This window comes from Vidua chalybeata, chromosome 21, assembly GCF_026979565.1.
Source record: "Vidua chalybeata isolate OUT-0048 chromosome 21, bVidCha1 merged haplotype, whole genome shotgun sequence".
Lineage (NCBI taxonomy): Eukaryota > Metazoa > Chordata > Aves > Passeriformes > Viduidae > Vidua > Vidua chalybeata.
This window is the reverse complement of record NC_071550.1, coordinates 7955235-7974956: the sequence shown is the minus strand read 5'-3', so window position 1 is coordinate 7974956 and position 19722 is coordinate 7955235. Positions and strand designations below refer to the sequence as shown.

The 19722-nt window shown below is 49.7% G+C and overlaps 1 protein-coding gene across 1 annotated transcript in view; it reads right to left on the bottom strand.

Moving 5' to 3' along the window:
- Nucleotides 1-9517: 9517 nt before the first annotated feature.
- Nucleotides 9518-19722, bottom strand: part of ASTN2 (astrotactin 2) — a 320575-nt gene continuing 310370 nt past the window's right edge. Inside the window, exons 21-23 of the mRNA XM_053961860.1 lie at nucleotides 17620-17720; nucleotides 16218-16401; nucleotides 9518-10448 (exon numbers count right to left, since the gene is read on the bottom strand). Of these exons, the coding sequence (XP_053817835.1) occupies nucleotides 10211-10448; nucleotides 16218-16401; nucleotides 17620-17720 (523 nt within the window). The 3' untranslated portion in view covers nucleotides 9518-10210. The remainder of the gene's footprint in view (nucleotides 10449-16217; nucleotides 16402-17619; nucleotides 17721-19722) is intronic.

Sequence of the window (19722 nt, the reverse complement as noted above, 5' to 3'; positions counted from 1 at the left end):
GTGGAGTTTGTTATTTTTTTTTCCAGATTATTTTTTTAAGTGTGTATTTGTGCTTATTTTTACGTTATCCAACTGTACATACGCATTTAATCAGTATTTCACTGTGCTCTAATTACTGCACTCAGAAGCACTGCACAGTCTGAATCCCAGAGAGCTGCGAGAGACTGGGAGTGAGGGGGGAAGGAGAAAGCTGCTACCTGATCAGACAGGTGATTCCCACTTTGGGGAAGCGGGGTGCTGACCACCGCCTTCCCACACTCCAGCCCGTTGTGCCCATTAGAAGACAGGAGGGGATGGGATGAAGTCAGCCAAGGCTGGGATGCCCAGAGGGGTTTCAGAGCTGGAAGTCTGGTCTTTGAACTATTTTGGATGCCATGGAAATTTCCAGCCTTTCAGCAGCATCTTGTACTCCCCTGCCCAATCCCTGGAGGCCCCAGTGAGAGTTGATGGGCATGTTTGTATCACTGGGAGAGGACCACATGCCTTGCAGAGATCTGCTCTAGATATCTCTAGATATCTCTAGATATCTTTATGGTTCTGGGCCCCATTTTGGTCTCGGTGGTGCAGCTGAGCTGATCTGTTTCAGATTTTTGCCACGTTACCCCATCCTTTGGGGAGGGCCATCTCCCTGCTGTGGGTGCAGCAGCACTCCTGCCTCTGGGTGTCCTTATATGCTGGGTGTACTGAAGCCCCAAGAACAGTCCCATTTCCCTGGAGGACCTTGACCACTGAGTTCAGTGGGAGCATGAGCAGAACATCAGCAGGAGCAGGTCCAGGTGGCCCAAGATGTATATCCTTGGAGCTATGGGCAATAGGGATTTGGTGTTGGGCTGTTCCTGCCACCTCGGGGGGGGTTCAAACCCGCTTGTTCCTTTTAGCAGGAGCAAAGCAAGGCTTAATGTTTTGTTTCTGTCTTCGTTTGGCAAACTGTGTTTTCCCCTTTTCATTGGATCTACACATCCAAGATTCATTAAGAATGAGAATCACTTCCTCTGAGGCTTGGGTTGGCTTCAGGTGTTCAGTGAGGAGTCTTGGTGCTACTTGTTGGTAGTTTTAGTCCTGTTGGGTCGAGATGCGGAGCTAACGAGTCCAAGTTGTCTTTGGTTCCCATTCTGGCTTAGTTTTTAGTCTTTTGTTTTTTCCTTCTTTTGGTGAGGCCACGTTCAACCACCAGTTTCCATCTTCTGAGTGCAAAGAGCCAGGGCTTTTACAAAACATTTCACCAGCAATTCAAGAGGGAATTGGAACCATTGTGGAGTTTGCATTGTACGGCCTCTGTAATTACGTACCTGTCTGCAGATGAGAGGCTGAATTTTGCTCCCATCAAGTCAACACAGGTTTTTGGTGTAGTTGACTTCACTGGGAGCAGGATTGAGCCATACTATATATATAAATATATATATAAATATATATGTGATATATATATAATATTATATGTTTAATATTATATATATATCAGTGTAATATTTACAAATAAAACTGTGATCTCGTCTAGAGAAAAATGTATTCATATTACCAACTGCTCTTCCATATTTATGTATCATATTGTATCTTTTTATTATAATTATTATGATTATTATGGTTATTATTATTATTATTATTATTATGGAATCTTTCTTGGCACCTTTTGGAAGCCATGTCAACCAATACTCCAATGAAGTGCTGAGGATCTATTTTCACAAGAATTCTACTGGTCTACTGTATAAAAGAGAAAAGAAAAAAAAAAAAAAAAAAGAAACAAGCAAAATACAGTTCAACCCTTAATTCTGTACCTCACGCCTGTACGTTTGCTGCTCCAGTTTTGGGTTTTATTTTGCGTTCGTTTGTTTTTAACGGATCTAATTTAAGTCTCCAAGCAATATATAAAGATGTAAATAGTAAAGCTTATTTATTAAGATTGTCATCTTTTTTAATTTATATTTACACAATTGTTCATCTAATTTATTTTTTTTCAATACAGTTTTTAACAGTTGTCCTTTTTTGGTTCATGATGTTTTTTAAATCATTTTCACAGAATTTCTTTATACAGCTTTTTTCTCTTTCTTTGAATAAGCAACAGCTTCCTCTGGTCTTTCAAAACAGGTCATGTTTCACCCCAAAAAAAAAAAAAAAAAAAAAAAAAAAAAAGTTATGTCAGATTCATCAGAAATATTTTGCCATTGTTGATTCCTATACCCTAAAGTTCTATATTATATAAATATATAATACCTTGTATGCTTAAATATTTAACTGTGTGATTTTGTATATATCTTCATACACATGCTCACACACATATGAGGGTTAATGTCCCCAGATGTTGGGAGAACAGAGAATCAGAAACACAAACAATATAAGCTTGTATTAAAGAGTTCTGAACTGGACCCCTCGCTCTTGCCACGTCTCCTTTGCTTTCGGTCAAGCCAGTCCTGAGCAACGCCCATGGGGGTACCCAGCCTGGTCAGTGAGTGGCTGTGGGGTCCCACATCTGGCTGCACAGCTGCTCAGCATCCTGCTCCACCTCTTTGCTTTTGGGGCAGGGGGTTGAAAACCGCTGTGTTTTGCCGGAGGGCTGCGGTGGGTGGAGGGAGGCAGCGCTGGCCAGGACCCTGGGAGGCCATTTCGCCTCCAGTGGGTTTGGATCTGCCAAGGGGGTTCAGGTCCTGCTTCTCTCCAGGCAGGCTGGTGGAGGTTTTGGTGCGAGAGAGCTTGAAAATCAATTTGACCATATTCTGCTGAGCTTTTCCTCACATGCAGAACATGTTCATCCAGAAAACCACTCCCAGTGGGAGCCTGCCTTGGCTCAGGGGTATTACCTAAAGGGAAGCAAGGCTGAAAGCAAACTATGTGCAGCCAGAGACCTGAACATCCCGATGCACAGAGAGAGCCTTTGGACACATGAAAAAACAGACAAATAAAGACAAATCAATCTCCAGTGGTCTAGAGAGAGCTGGGATTGCAGTCTCCCCACCAGACCAAGGCCTTGTGAGGTGTGCACCAATAATTTGTGTGTGGTGAGGGCAGTATACTGAGGGATGAGAATAAATTTTTTTGTTGTTGTTTTTTACTCTGGCATAAATAAGTCAGTAAAAAAAAATGGTTTGCATTTTACCTGTGAAAAAACACTGCAACATATTGAGCAGAGAGAGACAGAAATCACATGAGTGAGAATGCATTGTGTTTTCTATACCATCCTTGTCTTTGGTCAATGCATTATTAATGGAGTATAAAAGTGCGTCACACACCGCCCTATCAATAGCAGATGCTGTAGATAAAAAGGCCCAGGAATGAAGGATTAAAGGGGTTGTGTCTATAGCAATGCACAAATCAATTAGCTGTGTGTTGAACTATCTATTAAGGATTAATAAAGACCTGAAGGTGGGAGCAGCCATGAAGGCAGGGAACAGCAGGCAGCTCACTCCTGCTGGGCTCTGCTCAGCTCCACTCCTCCTGCACGTGCAAAACCACCCCAGGATCAATTGGAATGCACAGTCAGAACAACAGTTTCTACGTCCAGGTTAAGTGTCTTGTCTGGGGATCAATCACTAAAGAAAGCTGGGGAAATTGCTCTGAATTCATGTGGCAAAATCCTCTCCTGGCTCAAAGTCACAGCTTCTCAGACAGGTATGGCATCGGTGACTGTGGCAATCACAGAATCACAGAATGGCTTGGGTTGGAAGGGACCTTAAATATCATCCTCTAATGGGAAAATGAAGCTGTTAGCAGCAGAAAAATTTCATGTCAAAAAGACACAGAGGCTTAAAAAACTTCCATAGGAGGACTGGAATATAAAGAAAACTACTCACAAGTATGAAAAAAAAAAAACTCCTTTCCATGTAAACAAGGACATCTGAAAATCAAATTAATGTTCAGGCTGGCAGGTTTGTGCCCATGGATTCACTTGCTTGCACACATGTAGACACACAAACTCAGCAAACCCTTCCTGGTTCAGCACTACCTTTTCCTGCACTTGTTCATTCCACCTCCTCAGTTTTCCAGTTTCTAAGGCACACACATCCGGAAGTTGAAGAAAAGTGAGTAGATCTGAGGCTGGAATTCTGGTTTTTGCTGATCATTAACTACCACAACACTGTGATGGCCCCAGATTTTTGCCTCTGCCCTGAATTGGAGTAACAGCTGCCTACATCATTCAAGTCAACAACTGGCCTAAGTTCCCCAATAGAATGCAGCCAAAGGGCCAGGGTCTTCATTTTTTTTTAAGTACAAGTGAAGCAATACTGTGTCAAAATAGTTTTAAAGGTCTTGACAATCTTTTGGCTGACTTCTCTTGGGCCTGGGGATGATTGTTAGTGGTTAAAAACAACTTCCATGATTGTTTTTGTTTTTTTTTTTTTTCAGATAAAAGGTTATTCACAACTTTTTGATCGATTTGCTTATGATGAATGAAGAACTAATCCAAAGAACAACATCATCCCTTGTAGCCACCCTCCTTGTCCTGCTTTTGAGATGTTATCTGCCAGGTTTTTTTATTTATAAATCACTTCCCCACTTATATGTTTTTTTTAAAGAAACCTAAGGTCACTGCTGCTCCCCTTTATCCTCATCCAGCCCTCAGGGATGAACCTACTCATGCTTCAAGTCCATTGGCTTTTTTGATGAAAGAGTTGAGACATGGGGATCATTCTGGCTGAATGTCAAAACCCACCTCTGTCTTTGGGCACTCACCTTGTAACACAGACCTGTTCTTTTCCAAACACTGCCCTAATAGCGTGGGTTTTCCCAAGCCCAGGTGCTGCTGTGTTTCCATAAGGCTTCATGCCACAGTGCCTGCTAAACAGCCTTGGAGAGATGGGAGGGTGGGCAGGTGCAAGGAAGGGAATGGGAGTTCTTTTTATTGCACACTTTGTTACTACTGCAATGCTCAAACTTTCCACCCAAGCACTTAAAGCCCCCCAGCCCTCATGGCACAACAGGAAATGCCCAAGCACCTCATAGTTCTTCAAACCAATCCTTGAAGCCCTGGCAGCTCCTGGTGCTCAGGACCAAGAGTCTGTTGGCAGATTTTTGTGCCCCCCAGCCCCAGCCAAGTGCTGTGAGGGGCACTGGCAAGGCCAGAGCTGCCCAGGGCATGTCACCCCACCATGGTGGCACTGTGAGCCATGGACCTGGTTTAACATCCTGACCACCAACACCCGGGAGGCAGGCAGGCCATGTGTGCTTAGGAAAATAAACCAGAAACGTTTTCCTTTGAGTCACATCAATTCATGTCATGATGCTCAGCTTCTGGACAGCTAATCCTGCCCTGGCCCAGCAGGTACAACGTGTGGTTTATATCCTCCCAGGGAAACAAGGCATGAGTTTGCAGGCTACTGAGTCATCTGTGGCACCACAGGGCACCGCCATGGCTAAGTATTAGTGCCACTGTAAGGCTTTGTCCCGCCAGGAAACCCCTGGGATGATGACAACCTGGGCAGCCCACACAGCACAGCCACTGGCACTCCCTTGGCTTCTTCCCCAGCCTCAGCAGAGTCCCATCCAACCAAGGAGAAGATTTTTTTTTTTTTTTTTTTTTTTAAGAAAAAAAAAAGAGGAAAAGCAGAAACCAAACAAATAAATAAAGGAGCAAATGCAGCACTTGACTCCAGAGGCCTCTGCCGTGGGAAGAAGCTGTCCCAAAGTGGTGTGTCATCAGCAGCACAGAAACCCAAACAATCAGCCCCTCTGTGTGCCGTGCCAGCTGCAGCCCGGCCGGGACCAGGGCGGGGGAACAATGGCCATGGGGACAATGGGGATTGTTCAGGCTCCTCCAGAGGGAACAGCCCCATGCAGCCCTGGGAGGGGACCTGCAGCTGTCACCAGCTCTGAGCTGCCAGACAACTGGCAGATTTGGGGTGCCCTCAAGAAGGGCGTGTGCCCAGTGGGACTCTCACAAGACGCTGGAAGTGGCAGTGAATGCTTGCTAAAGGTTTCTCTGCAGGGAAACCCTGTCCCCATGCTGAGCTGGAGTTTATGGAGTGCTGGGGAGCATGGATGGGGAAGTAGGGCCAGGCTGTGCAGGATGCACCCATGACTGCTCTATCAGTGCTGTTACCTGCACATACACTCATGGCAAAGACACATGGAGAAGGTTTCTCCTCTTGACCTCAACTCATCCTAAACCTGGTCACTCCACTCAGGAGCCATTGAAGCCAAGTGACCCTTCCCAGCGATGCCATTAGGGAAATAATTTCAGCTTTTCAAATGGATGTGGGTAGTTTATCTATTAAACATGGAGGATGGCATCTTTTTGCCCCTCTCCTCACTTGTTTTTCATGTTTCATCGACCCCTTGGTGCTCTCCCACCTGGGACAGCATCACCCCTGCTCTGCCAAAGCCCAGGCACAGCAAAGTCAGGGTATTGGCTGGCAAAAAGAGCCAGCTCTTGAAGCAGAAGCAATGTGCTTTGAAGCTGGGATCCCTTTTCCCCAAGGGAGTCAGAGGAGTGGCAAGGGTCTGTGTGTGTGTGTGTGTACACTATAAGGCCCAGGTCCATCTGTCAGCATTGCTGGGCTATGACTACAAGTGTTTATCTTGAAAGCCAGAGGGTTACATTCTCCAAAGTTTCCAGGGAGAAAATACAGACCCTTCCTTTCAGCTGTGTGCTGGAGGATGTGTAACCTCGATGAATTCCTCCGTTTTGTTTGGCTTGGGTGCGCTGTGCCAGGTAGCATCACTGGCCAGAGGCTCTCCTGGCTTTGATCTGGGAGCTAGGTGTGCTTCACGACAGGTTAATGGCCATCAAACTCTGCAGCCCAAAGTCTAGACTCTTCCACCTGTTCTGTACATATTAACACAGGCTCACACACAACTCACTCTGTGCATGTACCCATACGAGCAGCCAGTCTCACCACGGGTGCAAAGCAAAGCTCCTCAGCAGCCTTCCAAAGTAAGCAAATGAAGCCTCTGCAATGGACACAGCTGCACTGTGCATCCAGGGGACAACCAGCCTGTGCTCCTGCTATGTTCCCAGTCAAGGCTACCAGAGCTGAAGGTCTCCTTTCCATCACCATCTGCAACAAAACATGCCCATGCTGCAGCTCTGTCCTTTCCCCAGAGCTCTGTGAGGGATGCACATCCCAGGTGCAAAAAACACCACTGTGAGGGAGCTCGCAGTGTCAGAGCAGAGAAAAACATGCTGAGGGGCAGTCAGCCAGCCGGCTGCCTTGTATTTTGGCTGGCATCTCCTGTTCCTAACACCTAGCACCACACTCACAATGGAGAGGAATCCCAGGGGCAGCATTATCCCTGTCACACCTCCAGGCCAGTCACTTACAGAAAACACAGGCAATTTGTCCCTCAGGTTGGTCAACACTGCCTGCAGTGAGACCACAGAGCTGCTCCCCATCGCTGTGTGCTGCACGGGGCTTCCAAGAGAAATGAATCATCCCCGAGCCAAGCAAACAAAAACAAAATAAACCCCTGTGTTTATAAAGTACAGGGAACGGCACAGCTGTGGGCCAGAGCCTTGAGAAAACAAGACAGCTTCAAAGCACCTGGAGCTGCACCCGGTGAGCAGCAGGGACAGGATGGACCAGCCAAGCTCCCTGTGGCTGCTGCTGGTCCTGGCAGCCTCGGCCTGAGCTGTGTCCTGCCCAGTGTCCGGGGGACCTGTCCTACAGGCAGTGGAGGCACTGCCTGCTCTGCAGATGCCAGGAGGGGACAATCATAGTCACAGGATCATGGAATATCCCAAGTGGGAAGGAACCCAAAAGGACCAGAGCCCAGCTCCTGTCCCTGCCCAGCCCCAGCCCCTGTCCCTGCCCAGACCCCCCAACAACCCCACCCTGGGCACCCCTGGCAGTGCTGGCCAAACGCTCCTGGAGCTCTGGCAGCCTCGGGGCCGTGCCCATTCCCTGGGGAGCCTGGGCAGTGCCAGCACCCTCTGGGGGAAGAACCTTTCCTGCTCTCCAGCCTGAGCTGCCCTGACATATATTCATGCCATTCCCTCAGGAACTGTCACTGGTCACCATAGAGGAGAGATCAGTGCCTGCACCTCCATTGGCCTTGGTGAGGAAGCTGCAAAATGTGGTATCATTTCCCCTCAGTCTCCTCTTCTCTAGGCTGAACACACAAAGTGACCTCAGCCTCTCCTCGTACGGCTTCCGCCCTTCTTCACCATCTTTGTGCCCCTGCTTTGGGCATTCTCCAATGGCTTTAGATTTTCCTTATACTGTAGCACTCAAAACTGCACATCACTCCCAGTCACTCTGCATCAGTGGCTCCAATGGGAGATTTGGGGTTTTTTCACCTGAAGTGCACACCCTGTGTCCTGGCAGCACATGAAATAGGCAGCTCGGTCTGATACCAGTCTGGGCACTGCCCAGGCACCCCCACATTGGCATTCCAAGGCTTTTGCTGTGTGCTGTTGCAGCTCCAACCAGGCAAAACCAAAGTCTTCACCTGACTACAACAAAATATGATCATCTCCTTCACCCCCACAACCAAACTCCAAGGCCACCACTCACCCCCAGAGGGCAAAGGGATGGTGAAGAGGCAGCAGCAGTGCTGGGCACTCAGATTTTAACACATGGTGGTGTCAGGATCCCCCCTTGGTCTTTGTTTTCAATGTGGTACAACCCTCAGAGACACACAGGCCATAGCCCAGAGCCCTCAGTGTCATCCTCTTCTCTCTCTCCATCAGAAAAAGGGATTTAGCCTAAAAATGAAGACCTCAGGCAACCTGCAATGCTTTGGAGCTTGTCTTACAGGCTGCAATGTCACAGCAAAGTTTTCTGTGATCTTCAGCAGGACTTTGACCAGGTGCTGGAGTCCTTCCCAAAGTGCATGAATGTAGCTCAAATGAAGAGACATAACCAAAGAGGGGGAAAAAAAGAGAAGTTCAGAAGGAACAATCAGAATTATTTGAGTGGGTGCAAATCAGGCAAATAGGTTTAGCTCAAGAAGAAAAAGGTCTCTGGCAGAACCTTCTCCACATCAAATTCTGCACCATTGTTTGGTTTCAAAACATTTTTGCTTTGAAACTCACCTCCTGTTTGTTTGATTTGATGTTTAAGGGTTAACTAACCTGAAAAACTAAACAAAACTATTTGCTTTGGGCTGACTAAACTGATTAATTCAATCCACACTCTTCTCTCTTCCCTCTCCATGTTCGTTCGTTGTTCTGCTTTAAAAAGGAAAAAGCAATAGCTTTGAGCTGATCTGATTTTTGTATTTTATCCCCTCTCACCCTCTTGCACTTTTTGGTTTGGCTACCAGGCTGAGAAATCCATTACCCACAGGGAGTCCAGGCCAGCCTAACCCACATCTGACAGTAAAAGAAACCAGATTCTCCATGTCTTTTTAGCCCCTGGTTTTCTTCTTGGGCTTTCCCACACGCTTCCAGCTCCCACTGGGACCAGTGGCTACGCTGGGTGTTGAGGAAGGGAGGACCCTGTGCGAAAGGCTGCACGTTTCCCTCCTTTTCGTGCATCCATCTTGAGCTCCCTCATCTCAGCCACATCTCACCCAGAACTGAAACCCCACGGACGCCCAAGCAGAGGTGAGACCGCGTCAAGAAGAAACACCAGGGAGGCAGCGAAGATGGACTTGATATGAATCTTTAATGCACAGAACAAGCTGCTGGGAGCCTTTCGAACGAAGGCTGCACTCGGAGCCACCCCGTCCACTCGGAGCGGTACAAAAGCCCAGCTTGCCTGCAGCATCCCGGGCACCCGCCTGGCTCCCCGCCCCGGGACCCTCGCTGGCAGCGCGGTGTCACCGGCCACCCGCGCCGCCTCCTCCTGGCGTCCTCGGCCACCACGGCACCGGGGCCCCTCGCCCCACGGCTGCTGCCCGGTGGCAGGGCAGGCAGGGCAGGCAGGGAGGGGATCACCCTGTGCCCATCAGCTCCCCGCTGCCTGGCCCTGGCCTCGAGTGGGTATCTCCTCCTCCCAGGGTTTTGGAGCGTGTAGTCCAGGAAATTCAGTAAGAAAAGATTAAAAAGGAGAGGCTTTTATGCTGAGTCAAATTAGGTAATTTCTTTTTTTTTTTCTTTTCACTCTTGAAAAATTAAAAAAAAAAAAAAAAAAAAAAAAGGAAAAGAAATTAAAGTCCAACTTGCTCATTTCTTGTTTCTCTGCTGTCTGTGTGAGAAAGTCCTGTTTGGCCTCGCTGTCCCCTTCCACCCCCTCTGAACATCACCCGACCCCAAACCCCACCAGCCACTCAGCACATTACAAGTCCTCGACTCCTCGGAGTCCCTTTGCCTCCAACAGCTCCAGGCCCGCTCCTTCCCTCACCGCCCCTTGGACTCCCCGTAGGTGTTGCGCAGCATGGAGACCATCTTCTCCTCGCAGGTGACTTTGGTGTCCTTTAGGATGCTGTACCAGACCATGCCGGGCGGCCGGACCTCCTCGCTGCGGCAGAACAGGTAGGGCATGGTCTCGGTGCGGCTCTGGATGTAGGCACTGCGCAGCAGCGTCGAGCAGTGGCTGCTGACCTTCTCCAGCCTCCTCAGGATCAGGTGAGCCTTCCTGGAGGGGACAGAGATGGGAACAGAGCTGTGCAGGCAAGGAACAGGGGACACCAGGAGTTAGGACTTCTGCCACCAGCTCTGTCTTGTGGCAAGAATGGACAAGACCCATTGCCTAAGACATTGTCTTTCCTGTTCCAAGTGGAGAGAAGCTCTGTTTTTCCTAAAGTTTGGGGTATATCTACCATTTCACAGCACCAAGACCTCAGGTCTGACCCACTGGAGCAGCTTGTATGCCCTGGGGACAGTCTGCCCCAGCTAGATTGTCACCATCACCTGGCCAGCTCCAGCACCTCTGCTGGCCCCACCTGGCACCCTGGTGAGACCCCCAGCACCTTCCTGCCCCTGACTGATGAGCACAGCCCTCCCTTTCCTGATTTCCCAAGTCTGCAGGAGGTAAACAGCCCAAAAGGACTGACACTAGAAGAGTGAGGGAAATAAAACCACAACACATTAAAAAAAAAATAAATAAATAAACCCGTAAGAAACCAAGAATCCCCTTGTGGGAGTCTGCAAAGTGCTAAATCAAACAAAGGGAGGGAAGAGGATTTACTTCAGTGGTCTGAAAGTTTCAAGATCACAGATTATTTCCTCTCCCTCTGGTGCCACAGGAAAGCTCTGGATTCAGGAGTCGGGGACTTCACAGTTCCTGCAGGAATGTAAATTCCTGATAATGATATGTCAGGGGCAGCACTGTCAGTCAGCAAGGCATAAACATGGGGATTATTTGATTATGAAAGCTGAATGGTGTTGCAGCTCAGGCTGTGAGCTCCCAGCCCGGGGGGAGTGTCAGGAGCCTGATGTCCAGGGATGGGACACCAAGGAAGGGCTGGTCAGGGTCACCTCAGTGCCAGAGCAGAGGGCAGAGACAGTGGCAGGAGGTGACAGGGTGTCCTGGCACCCGCAGCCGGCTCAGATCTCTCCCTCCAGAGTGGGAACACTGGATGAAAGGCTGTAGGAAACCACTGCTCCTCCAGGGCTGCATGTGGAAAACTGCCCCACTCCTCCCCAGGGTGATGTGCTCTGGGTCAGCTTTGAGGACAAAGGAAGAACAAAGGAAGCTGGCCCTTCCTGGACTACACTCCATGATATCCATTTATGGATTTCATCCACAAAGACACAAGACAGAGAATAAAAATTTTATAATAATAAAAATTTGAGGGCAATTTGAGCCTCATTAGCTACACACACATCTATAATAATGACAATGTCATGGGCTGAGCTTTGCCCAGCTCTGACACAACTCCTCTACTCACCTTACTCTCCATAGCAGCCACCTGACCTTCTACAGCATCTGGTGCTCCCACCCACACACCAAGACCTGACACGCTGCCAGGAACAGGTCCTGTGCCTCTTGGAGCCACAAATTCCATGATGGCATTAGGTGCTTTTGGTGAAGACTGATTGATTCAAGCTCAGCTCAGCAGCAAACCGAACTCTGTAGTGATTGTCCCTACAATTGCCAAACTTCAGCAAAGCAGTCACTGCAGCTGGAAGGGACTAAAAGCCATCACCTGTGCTACTTCCTGCTGGGATCAACCTCCCTGGATGAATTTCTTCTCACCTGTTCCTAGAGTCAGGAGCTGGTGATCTTCGAGTGCTCCCCATCCTCATGCTGGCAGATTGTTTCTAACCATCTGCACTGGTTCTCCCTTTCAGAGAAAGCTGAACAAGCACAGGACCAACATCACCTCACGGGATGGACTTTTATGCCAACTGCTCAGGAGGAGATCACTCAGCCAGAACACCCTCACAGCGGAGAAATCTCATCTCTCTAAGGCCACAACTCCAGGATCACCCTGATTTATCTCAAAGCAGCTCTACTGGCCCTTCCCCAGCCCTTTAGCTTTTTCTTGTGTTGGTGTCCATGGACCTGAATGCTGTGCCAACATGGGGAAGTTGTTTATTCAAAGGTCAAACAAGCAATCATTGGATTTTCCCCCCAGACTGGTTACTATTCCAGCTCACTGCAAGGCCTCTCCTAGCCACAGCAGGAGGGGAGCAATGAGGAGTGCCCATGACCAGCCTTTGAAGAAAACCCTCGTGGTGGGTAACCAGCAACAACACAAGGAGTGGATATCTCAGCTGGCCAGTAGCTCTCTGCTAGCCATGCTCTCCCCTTCCTCTATTCCCTTCTCACCACTTCCCCTATCCTACCCTCCACAGCTTTCTTCACCCATCTCTCACTTTTCTCCCACACAACCTGCCTTTGCCTCCACTTCCCTTGGCCTTCTCTACCTTCCCTTTTTCATTACTTGCTCCACTACACTTTAATGATCACCTGGATATTGCTAGACCTCACCATGTGGTCCTTGCTTCCTGATATATACTCAAGCCTCTTATCCAGGCAAATATTCCTACATGTGAGAAACACTTCAAGGATGGCAAGAAATTCAGGGGTCAAACCACCCCAGCCTGCTGATGCCTGCTGTGCCAGAGGCTGTGATTCTCCTGGAGCTGTCTCACACACCTGCTGGATCCACAGCTCGCTCTGTGCAGTCAGTCCCAGGAAAAACCTGTGTTTAAGGATGGGATGCGGCACATGATGGGTTGGCCCTGTGAGATACTGAAAACAGACTGAACTGTGGTCACAGAGGAGGCAGGGTGACAGGGGAAAGGGAATCAGGCCCCTCGCTTCTGATGTCCAGTGCCAAAGCTCCAGTTTTGATGGGTTTCACTGCTTTGAGTCATTTATTTTAGCAGGGTAATGAAGTCATGTGTAAATGTTAGATTTAGCTTTTGGCTGTCAGCTGTTCCCTCTTAAAAAAAATAAGGAGGAAGAGAGACAGAGTGGGTGAGGGGAGGGGTGAGAAAGAGAGAGAGGCTTTCTGGTGAAGACTGGGTAATAAATTACAGGAGCAGTTCTTGGGCTGCCAATTTAACACCATAAATCAAGCCCTGGGTATTACCCAAGTGCTCCCTACGGAGGGCTGTTGGGTCAGAACGACCACCTTTTCAAATACTGGAAATGAAATCTTCCTAAATGCTGACCAACCTCATCCCTGCCAGAAATTGCAATTTATTGCCTTATTAAAGGGCAGGAATTGGGAGGGGACACCAGGGGAGCGAGAGGGGAGTCACTCTCCTGACTGCCTGTGGCTGGACCCCAAGCTCTCAGTCCCCAAAGGGATGAAGTGACCCCCTTCCCCCTCACCCCACAGCCCAGATGGGGATGCTCCCATGTTGGTGTGGGCCAGCAGTGCCCTCTCTCCTACCACATACCCACCACAGGAGCCAGGGACTGGTTCTGGACTGCACCGAGGTGGTGGATTTAGGAGGTCACAGCACAGTCACAAATGATGAAGAGGGGGATTTAAAAATAGTGACAGCTCTAAGCAGCCACTTCCCCCTGCGGTGCCTCGTGGCATGGACGGGGAGAGGAAACGGGAGGGGATGGGAGTCTGCTGCCAGGACACTTTCCAAGGGCTCCTGCATGAACCAGTGTTCCCACTGCACAGGACACAGGGCCCTGAGGACCCTGCTGCCAGCCCCAGCTCTGCAAGGATTTGCCTGAGAGTAGGAGCTTCCTGTTCTGCCCAGTGCCAGGAGTGCTCCTGCTGGGATGTTTGTCCCCTCCAGCTGCACCGGGGACAGCCAACACTCACCTTGAGGGCTGACAGGGATGAAAATGTATCCAGAGCCAGCCAAACCCTGCCCTGCCTTACTTTGGAGGGAGGTACTAAAAGAGGGCGAAGCTGCATGAAGGAGCCATTAAAGAATGATACCTGGGCTGGAAGGAAGAATGAGATTCCTGAGACTGCAGGGAGGGGTGGCTGCCTGGCTGCTGTGTTCCTGTATGAGGTGATTTTGTCATGAATTCAGATTTTCCACTCTACTGAGAACTGACCTGGGTCTTTCAGACCCTCATGTGTGAGGACAGTGAGTCCAGGACTTGATGGCCTCTTATCACAGCCTCCCATCAGAACATTGCATTCCCCCTTGTACCAGAAGGCAGCTGCTCTGGAGATGTATTTCATGTCCCTTGGCCAGTCCAGCTGCCTGCCTGGGATGACTGCTGGAGCAGGGGACAGGTTGTGAGCCCTCGGCTGATGCCACGTACTGACCCTGGTGTTGCTGGTAGCCACAAATAGGGGCATGGAAAGAAGATTTTGACTTAATTATTTGTTCTGCCTCTTCTTAAAAGCCATACCCTGCTTGCAGTGGTCATAAGAATCATCCTGAAAACACAGTAAGAGAAAATAATAGTGAAATCTCCCCGTGGCTGTGTTAGGAAGCAGGCTGGCTGCAGGGATCCAGAGCTCTAGATGCACAGTAGCATTAAAGTTCACTGATTTAGACAGATTCTTCTGTCTTGTTGGAACAAATTAACTGTGTGAGATTCACTCGGTGCCTGTGAGAGGAATGGGGGGAGCAGGAAAGGGGCTGCTGTTGCTAGAGGAGATGAGCAGGATGAGGCAAGCCAGGTGTTGAGATGCTGCTGACCACAGAAAATCCTGGTTTAGGGCCACCTATGAGCTAAGTTTTTAATGTCTCCTTAATGTAAACGGTCTGGCTGGGACATCTGGCTGTCAGTGTGTCTTCTTGCCAGCAGCTGTTTGCAGTAACCTGTGGCTTTCATGGAAACTGGGCTCACGAGGACCTCAGTGTGATGTATTTATTACACAGAGGCAATCGACTCCCCTCTTGTCGCTCCGTTTTATGAGCGAGCATTCACTGTGCAGCCGAGGCTCATCTGATAAACATTTCAAGGTACAAAAATGCACGTCCCCCTGGGAAGGAGAACAGCCTGTCAATTAAAATCCTGTTATGAGATGGCCTCCTTTGGCAAAAGAAAAAAATCCTCGTTGCCTCCTGCTGTGTCAATGCCTCTGCTTCTGTCCAAGCTCCCTGAGAAGCCAGGCTGGATGGCAGAGCTTCGCTCTTGTCACGAGCCTGGCACTGGCTGCCCTGGCTTTTATAGATTCACCCTCTTGGCTGCAAATCACGTATTTCTCAGGGCAGAGGAGTGCTGTGAGGAACTCCCCTGGCTCAGTGAGGACAATAGACAGCTGCCAAGTTGACCATGGGCTCCAGATGTAGCTGGGTCCCAGACCTGGCAGTTTAAATGTCACCCTGCTGTCCCACAGCTTGAAGCAGGTATCGGGTTAGACAGCATCCTTCAGAAGGTTGGAGCTCAAGTAACAGGGGAAATAAAGATGTGTAAGAAGAAGCTGATGGCTTCCAGGGATTCAGAAAAAAAAGGAACAATTGCAAAGGACAAACAAGCCTACAGTGTCATCAGAGGGAAGGCAGGGGGAAGATGAGAGTGGCTCTGTGCCAGAGGCCACTGAACTACCAGAGAAACTTCGACCAAGGTCATCTCTGGAGGAGGACAAGCCCCAAGCCAGCGTGGATCTATGTCCAGAAGGGGTGTAAAGTTGTGAGGTGTCATCCTGGTACTATGGAGAGACCCTCAGCCACATCCAACAAGCAGATAGAAATAAAGGGAGAAGGAAAAACTTTTCCAGACCTATATTACACCCTTCCCCCCCTACTCCTCAGTGTTTCCAAGCCCCCAGCTCACCCACTTGGTTCAGGCTGGCTGATACAAGCATTCAGGCAAAGACCACCCAGCTGCCAGGTGTTCCACCAGCATTCATCCAAGGACTGAGCAGGACCTGGTGCTCCAAGGGCACGCAGGACAGCTTGGTGAACACCAAAAGGGGGCTTCTCTTAGCTACAGGGATACTAGGGGGTCACATCCCCAGTGGCCAAGCAGAGGGGTGCTCTGGGCATGGGGCAGGGCAGGACACAGGGAAGGGACAGGTACCTGGGCCCCAGCTCATCCTCACTGCGCCACACGAAGTCACCAAACTTCTCGTAGTGGGAGTTGTAGTGGTGCTGGACTCGGAAGAGCATGGAAGCAGAGACCTCCATCAGGGTGTTGTAGGCTGTCTGCTGCTCCTTCCCGCTCGTGTAGCCGTTGTAGAGGTTGTAGATTTTGTCAGCTATCTCTGGAAAGGATCAGGGCATGGGATTAAGGACCAGCTGAAGGTGCTAACATGGGAAGAGGAGGAGCAGAGCCCTTGGCAGGGCTGGCAGCTGGGGCTGGCAGCTGGGGCTGCCTGCAGTGGGGGTCAGTGACTGCAGAGCATTCAGCAATTCCTCAGGCTGATCCTGCAGTGGGTGCCCTGCATGAGCAAAGCTGGCCCAAAGACTCCAGCAGTACTCCATGACGGAGCAGAAGGAGGAGAGGCAAAAAGCTGCCAGGACAGGCAGACAGCCTTATCCTCCCAGGAAGGGCAGGCAAGCTCTTCCCAAATTCACCAAACCAAAAGCCCTTCGCAGCTATAGTGCTCAAGAGTAGGAAGAGATCAATCCTTGATCCTAGGAAGGTCCTTCAGCCAGAAATGCAGCACCTCATCGTTGTGGGCATCGGCTGGAGCGGCTCAGATGTGTTAAACAAGAGCGTTAACTCTCTGCTGTAGAAAAAAATCTCATTTTGGAGATGAGAAATGCACAAAACTGCATCTCCTTCTTTCTCCTTAGTCTCCTATTTGCTGTTTTTCCATGGGAATGCTTTTCTTATTGAACACAAAATTAAGCAGTAACCATTTATTTTTTTTTTTCTGTGTGATATTCCCAATGGAAAACAAGCAAGAAAGAGAACAGTTAACATGATGGTCACATAGAGGAATCCTTTTAAACCTGAAAGCAGCCAGGTGCTCTGGTTTGGGTGTAAGGACAAGTGGGATCAGTTTCAAAACTGAACAATGCAAATTGTGCAAAAGTAGCTGGGCTTTTATTAACATTTCTGTTTCCAAACTGATCCAGCTGCCTCCAGCATCCCTTCAGACACCCAGAGCCAAAGGTGCCCTGCATGGCCCAGCCAGGGCTGCTTCTCCCAGGTTTGTGAGAAGGGGTTGCTCTTCTTCCAGGGGGCCTGTGTCAGACACACAGTACCAGCTCCCACAGCCTTGCATGGGAAGGATGCCTGTGTGGCATCACAGAGTCATCAGCTGCCCAGCCAAGGACACTTTGCCCCTGGACACTCCTGTAGTTTGTCACCCATCCCCAGATGAACATCCCTGTGCCCTTGGGTGAATTTAAAGCAGCCTTCTCACTGGGAGAGAAGGGCATGGGCAGGTTTGTGGGAGCGCAGTGAAGAAAGAAAAATCAAAATCAGCAGGAAATGTCTCCTGGCATGGAACACAAGGCACCTGAACACTGACCTTCAGCCTTGCTGTCATCTACCAGCGGGCAGGCTGTCCTCAGGGTGACCGTGCTCAGCTCTGAGTGTCTCCCTCGTGTATCCACCGCGTACAGGGTAAATCTGGAAGGCAGGAAGCAAAAGGAAAACAATGTCTTGATCCCTCAGTCCCACACCACCAGGTTGTTAAGGGAACCAGCCTTCAGAGGAGAAAGCAAAAATGTGGTCCAGGCCCTATCAGTCAGTTTTGGCATCTCAAGGAGATGTAAGATGATCTCTTGGAACAGAGGAGAACCCAGGGATAGGAGCAAGGGCTGAGGGGACAGGCCACTTCATCCCTTTCTGGGATCTGCAGGACTCCATTTCCTCTCCCCTCATCCCAGGGACCCCAGTGGGGCTTCACTCTGAACCCTCCTGACTGCAGAGAGATGCAAACACCTCAGGGTTGCTCTGCCATGCACTGATGTGAACATTATAACACGGTGGTGTTTGCGAGCCGGGCTCCTCTCTGGCCCTTCTGGGAGCAGGGCAGTAATTCTTGCCATAACTGGGCTCTGTGCTGACAAGTGACAGCTCGTACTCATCCTGTGAACGGCCCTTGAGTTGTTTGCTCCCTCATTTCCTCACAAGGGTGGGGCTGGCAAAAGGGTGGGAATGATAATTTCACACTTGAAGCTAATGGAGAGCATCTGACAGTAAAATATGGCTTTTGTGCCCGATGGAGCATTGAATAAACAGGCTGTGGCTGCATGGAACATCCCAGGATGCTGAGCTCAGAGTCCTGCTCAGAGCATCAAAGCTCCAAGATGAGAATGCTTCTTTGCAGCAGGGCTGACAATCTTCTGTCCACTCTCCCAAAGGGCATCAGTTCGTGTTTATTCACTCTGAGCAGGGCATGGCAACTCAAGCTGGCTTTGACAAAGTGCAGGAGCTGGTTTGAACCCCTCAGAGGTCTGAGATGCCTGGTGGTGGGGTACCCAGACTGAGAAATAACATGCCACCCCTCCTTAGCCTAAGGTAAAACTGACCAGCTCTTGCAAGTGAGTGTAAGGAGTGTCATAAAAACAGCTGAAGCTTAAATGGGATTGAGCCCCTGAGGGATGTTTATTTAAGTAATGGTCCTAAGTCCTTAGCATCCTTGGGGGTGACAGAAGCAATGCCTCCCTCTTTCTCACCCCACACACGAGCACTGCCAGCCCCCTCTCTCCTCCCTGCAGGCCCTGCACATCCCACATGTGGCTGATAAGAGCTGACATTTGCACGGTAGCAATTCCCAGCACAGGACATATTCCCTCCAAGCAATTAGCATTAGCTCCCTGACAATACTTGCTGTCTGAAAGGATGCCAGCAGACTGCCAAGGAACTCACTTGTGTGCAGGGACAACTCCCGCTTTACAAAGCTGGGGCACGCAGGGGATGCACACTCTCAGCTCACCCAAGGAGATGCTATTTAATCCTTTTGGCATGACATCATTTCTTTAATTTACCAGGAGTGTTGCTCAGAGTGGGAGTGTCTCAAGAAGGACATCCACACTGTGCCACTTCACAAGTACCACACACAGGCTGTTCTCACTGGGGGACACACACAGCAATGGGGCATCACAGAATTCCATGCAGGAGTCTACTGCAGGGCTTTGCATCCCATCCTGAAGGTGCCACCAGTCCTTTCCCTCCCTTCAGCTCAAGGGGAGTGAGGAGTCTCCTGCTGGCAGCAGGGAAAGTTTGTGTCTCAGCAACACCAACAGGGGCACCCAGTGCTGGGCAGGGGGACTCCAGCCCCAGGAGATGAGGAGCTGCAGTGGGAGAAAAGGGCAGGGGATCCCAGCTGCTCACCCACTGCAGGGCTCTTCTTGCTCATCAGCAGAAGCACAACAAGCAGTAAGAGGGCTCAACATCACGGTACTGCTGGGAGCTGCTCCCCATCACCATCCTGGGGTCCCCTGCCGAGCCACAGTGGCTGTGCTGCTGCCTTTGCTTTGGGAAAAGGGTGAGCAGAGCTAATGTGTAACCTCTGCTCTGCCTGCAGCAGCTCAGGCTGGCTCCATTAGCTCTGAGGCAATCAGTGCCAGAGCACTTTCCTTGGAAAACAGAAGACTTTTATCAAAACATAATTGTAATATTCAGC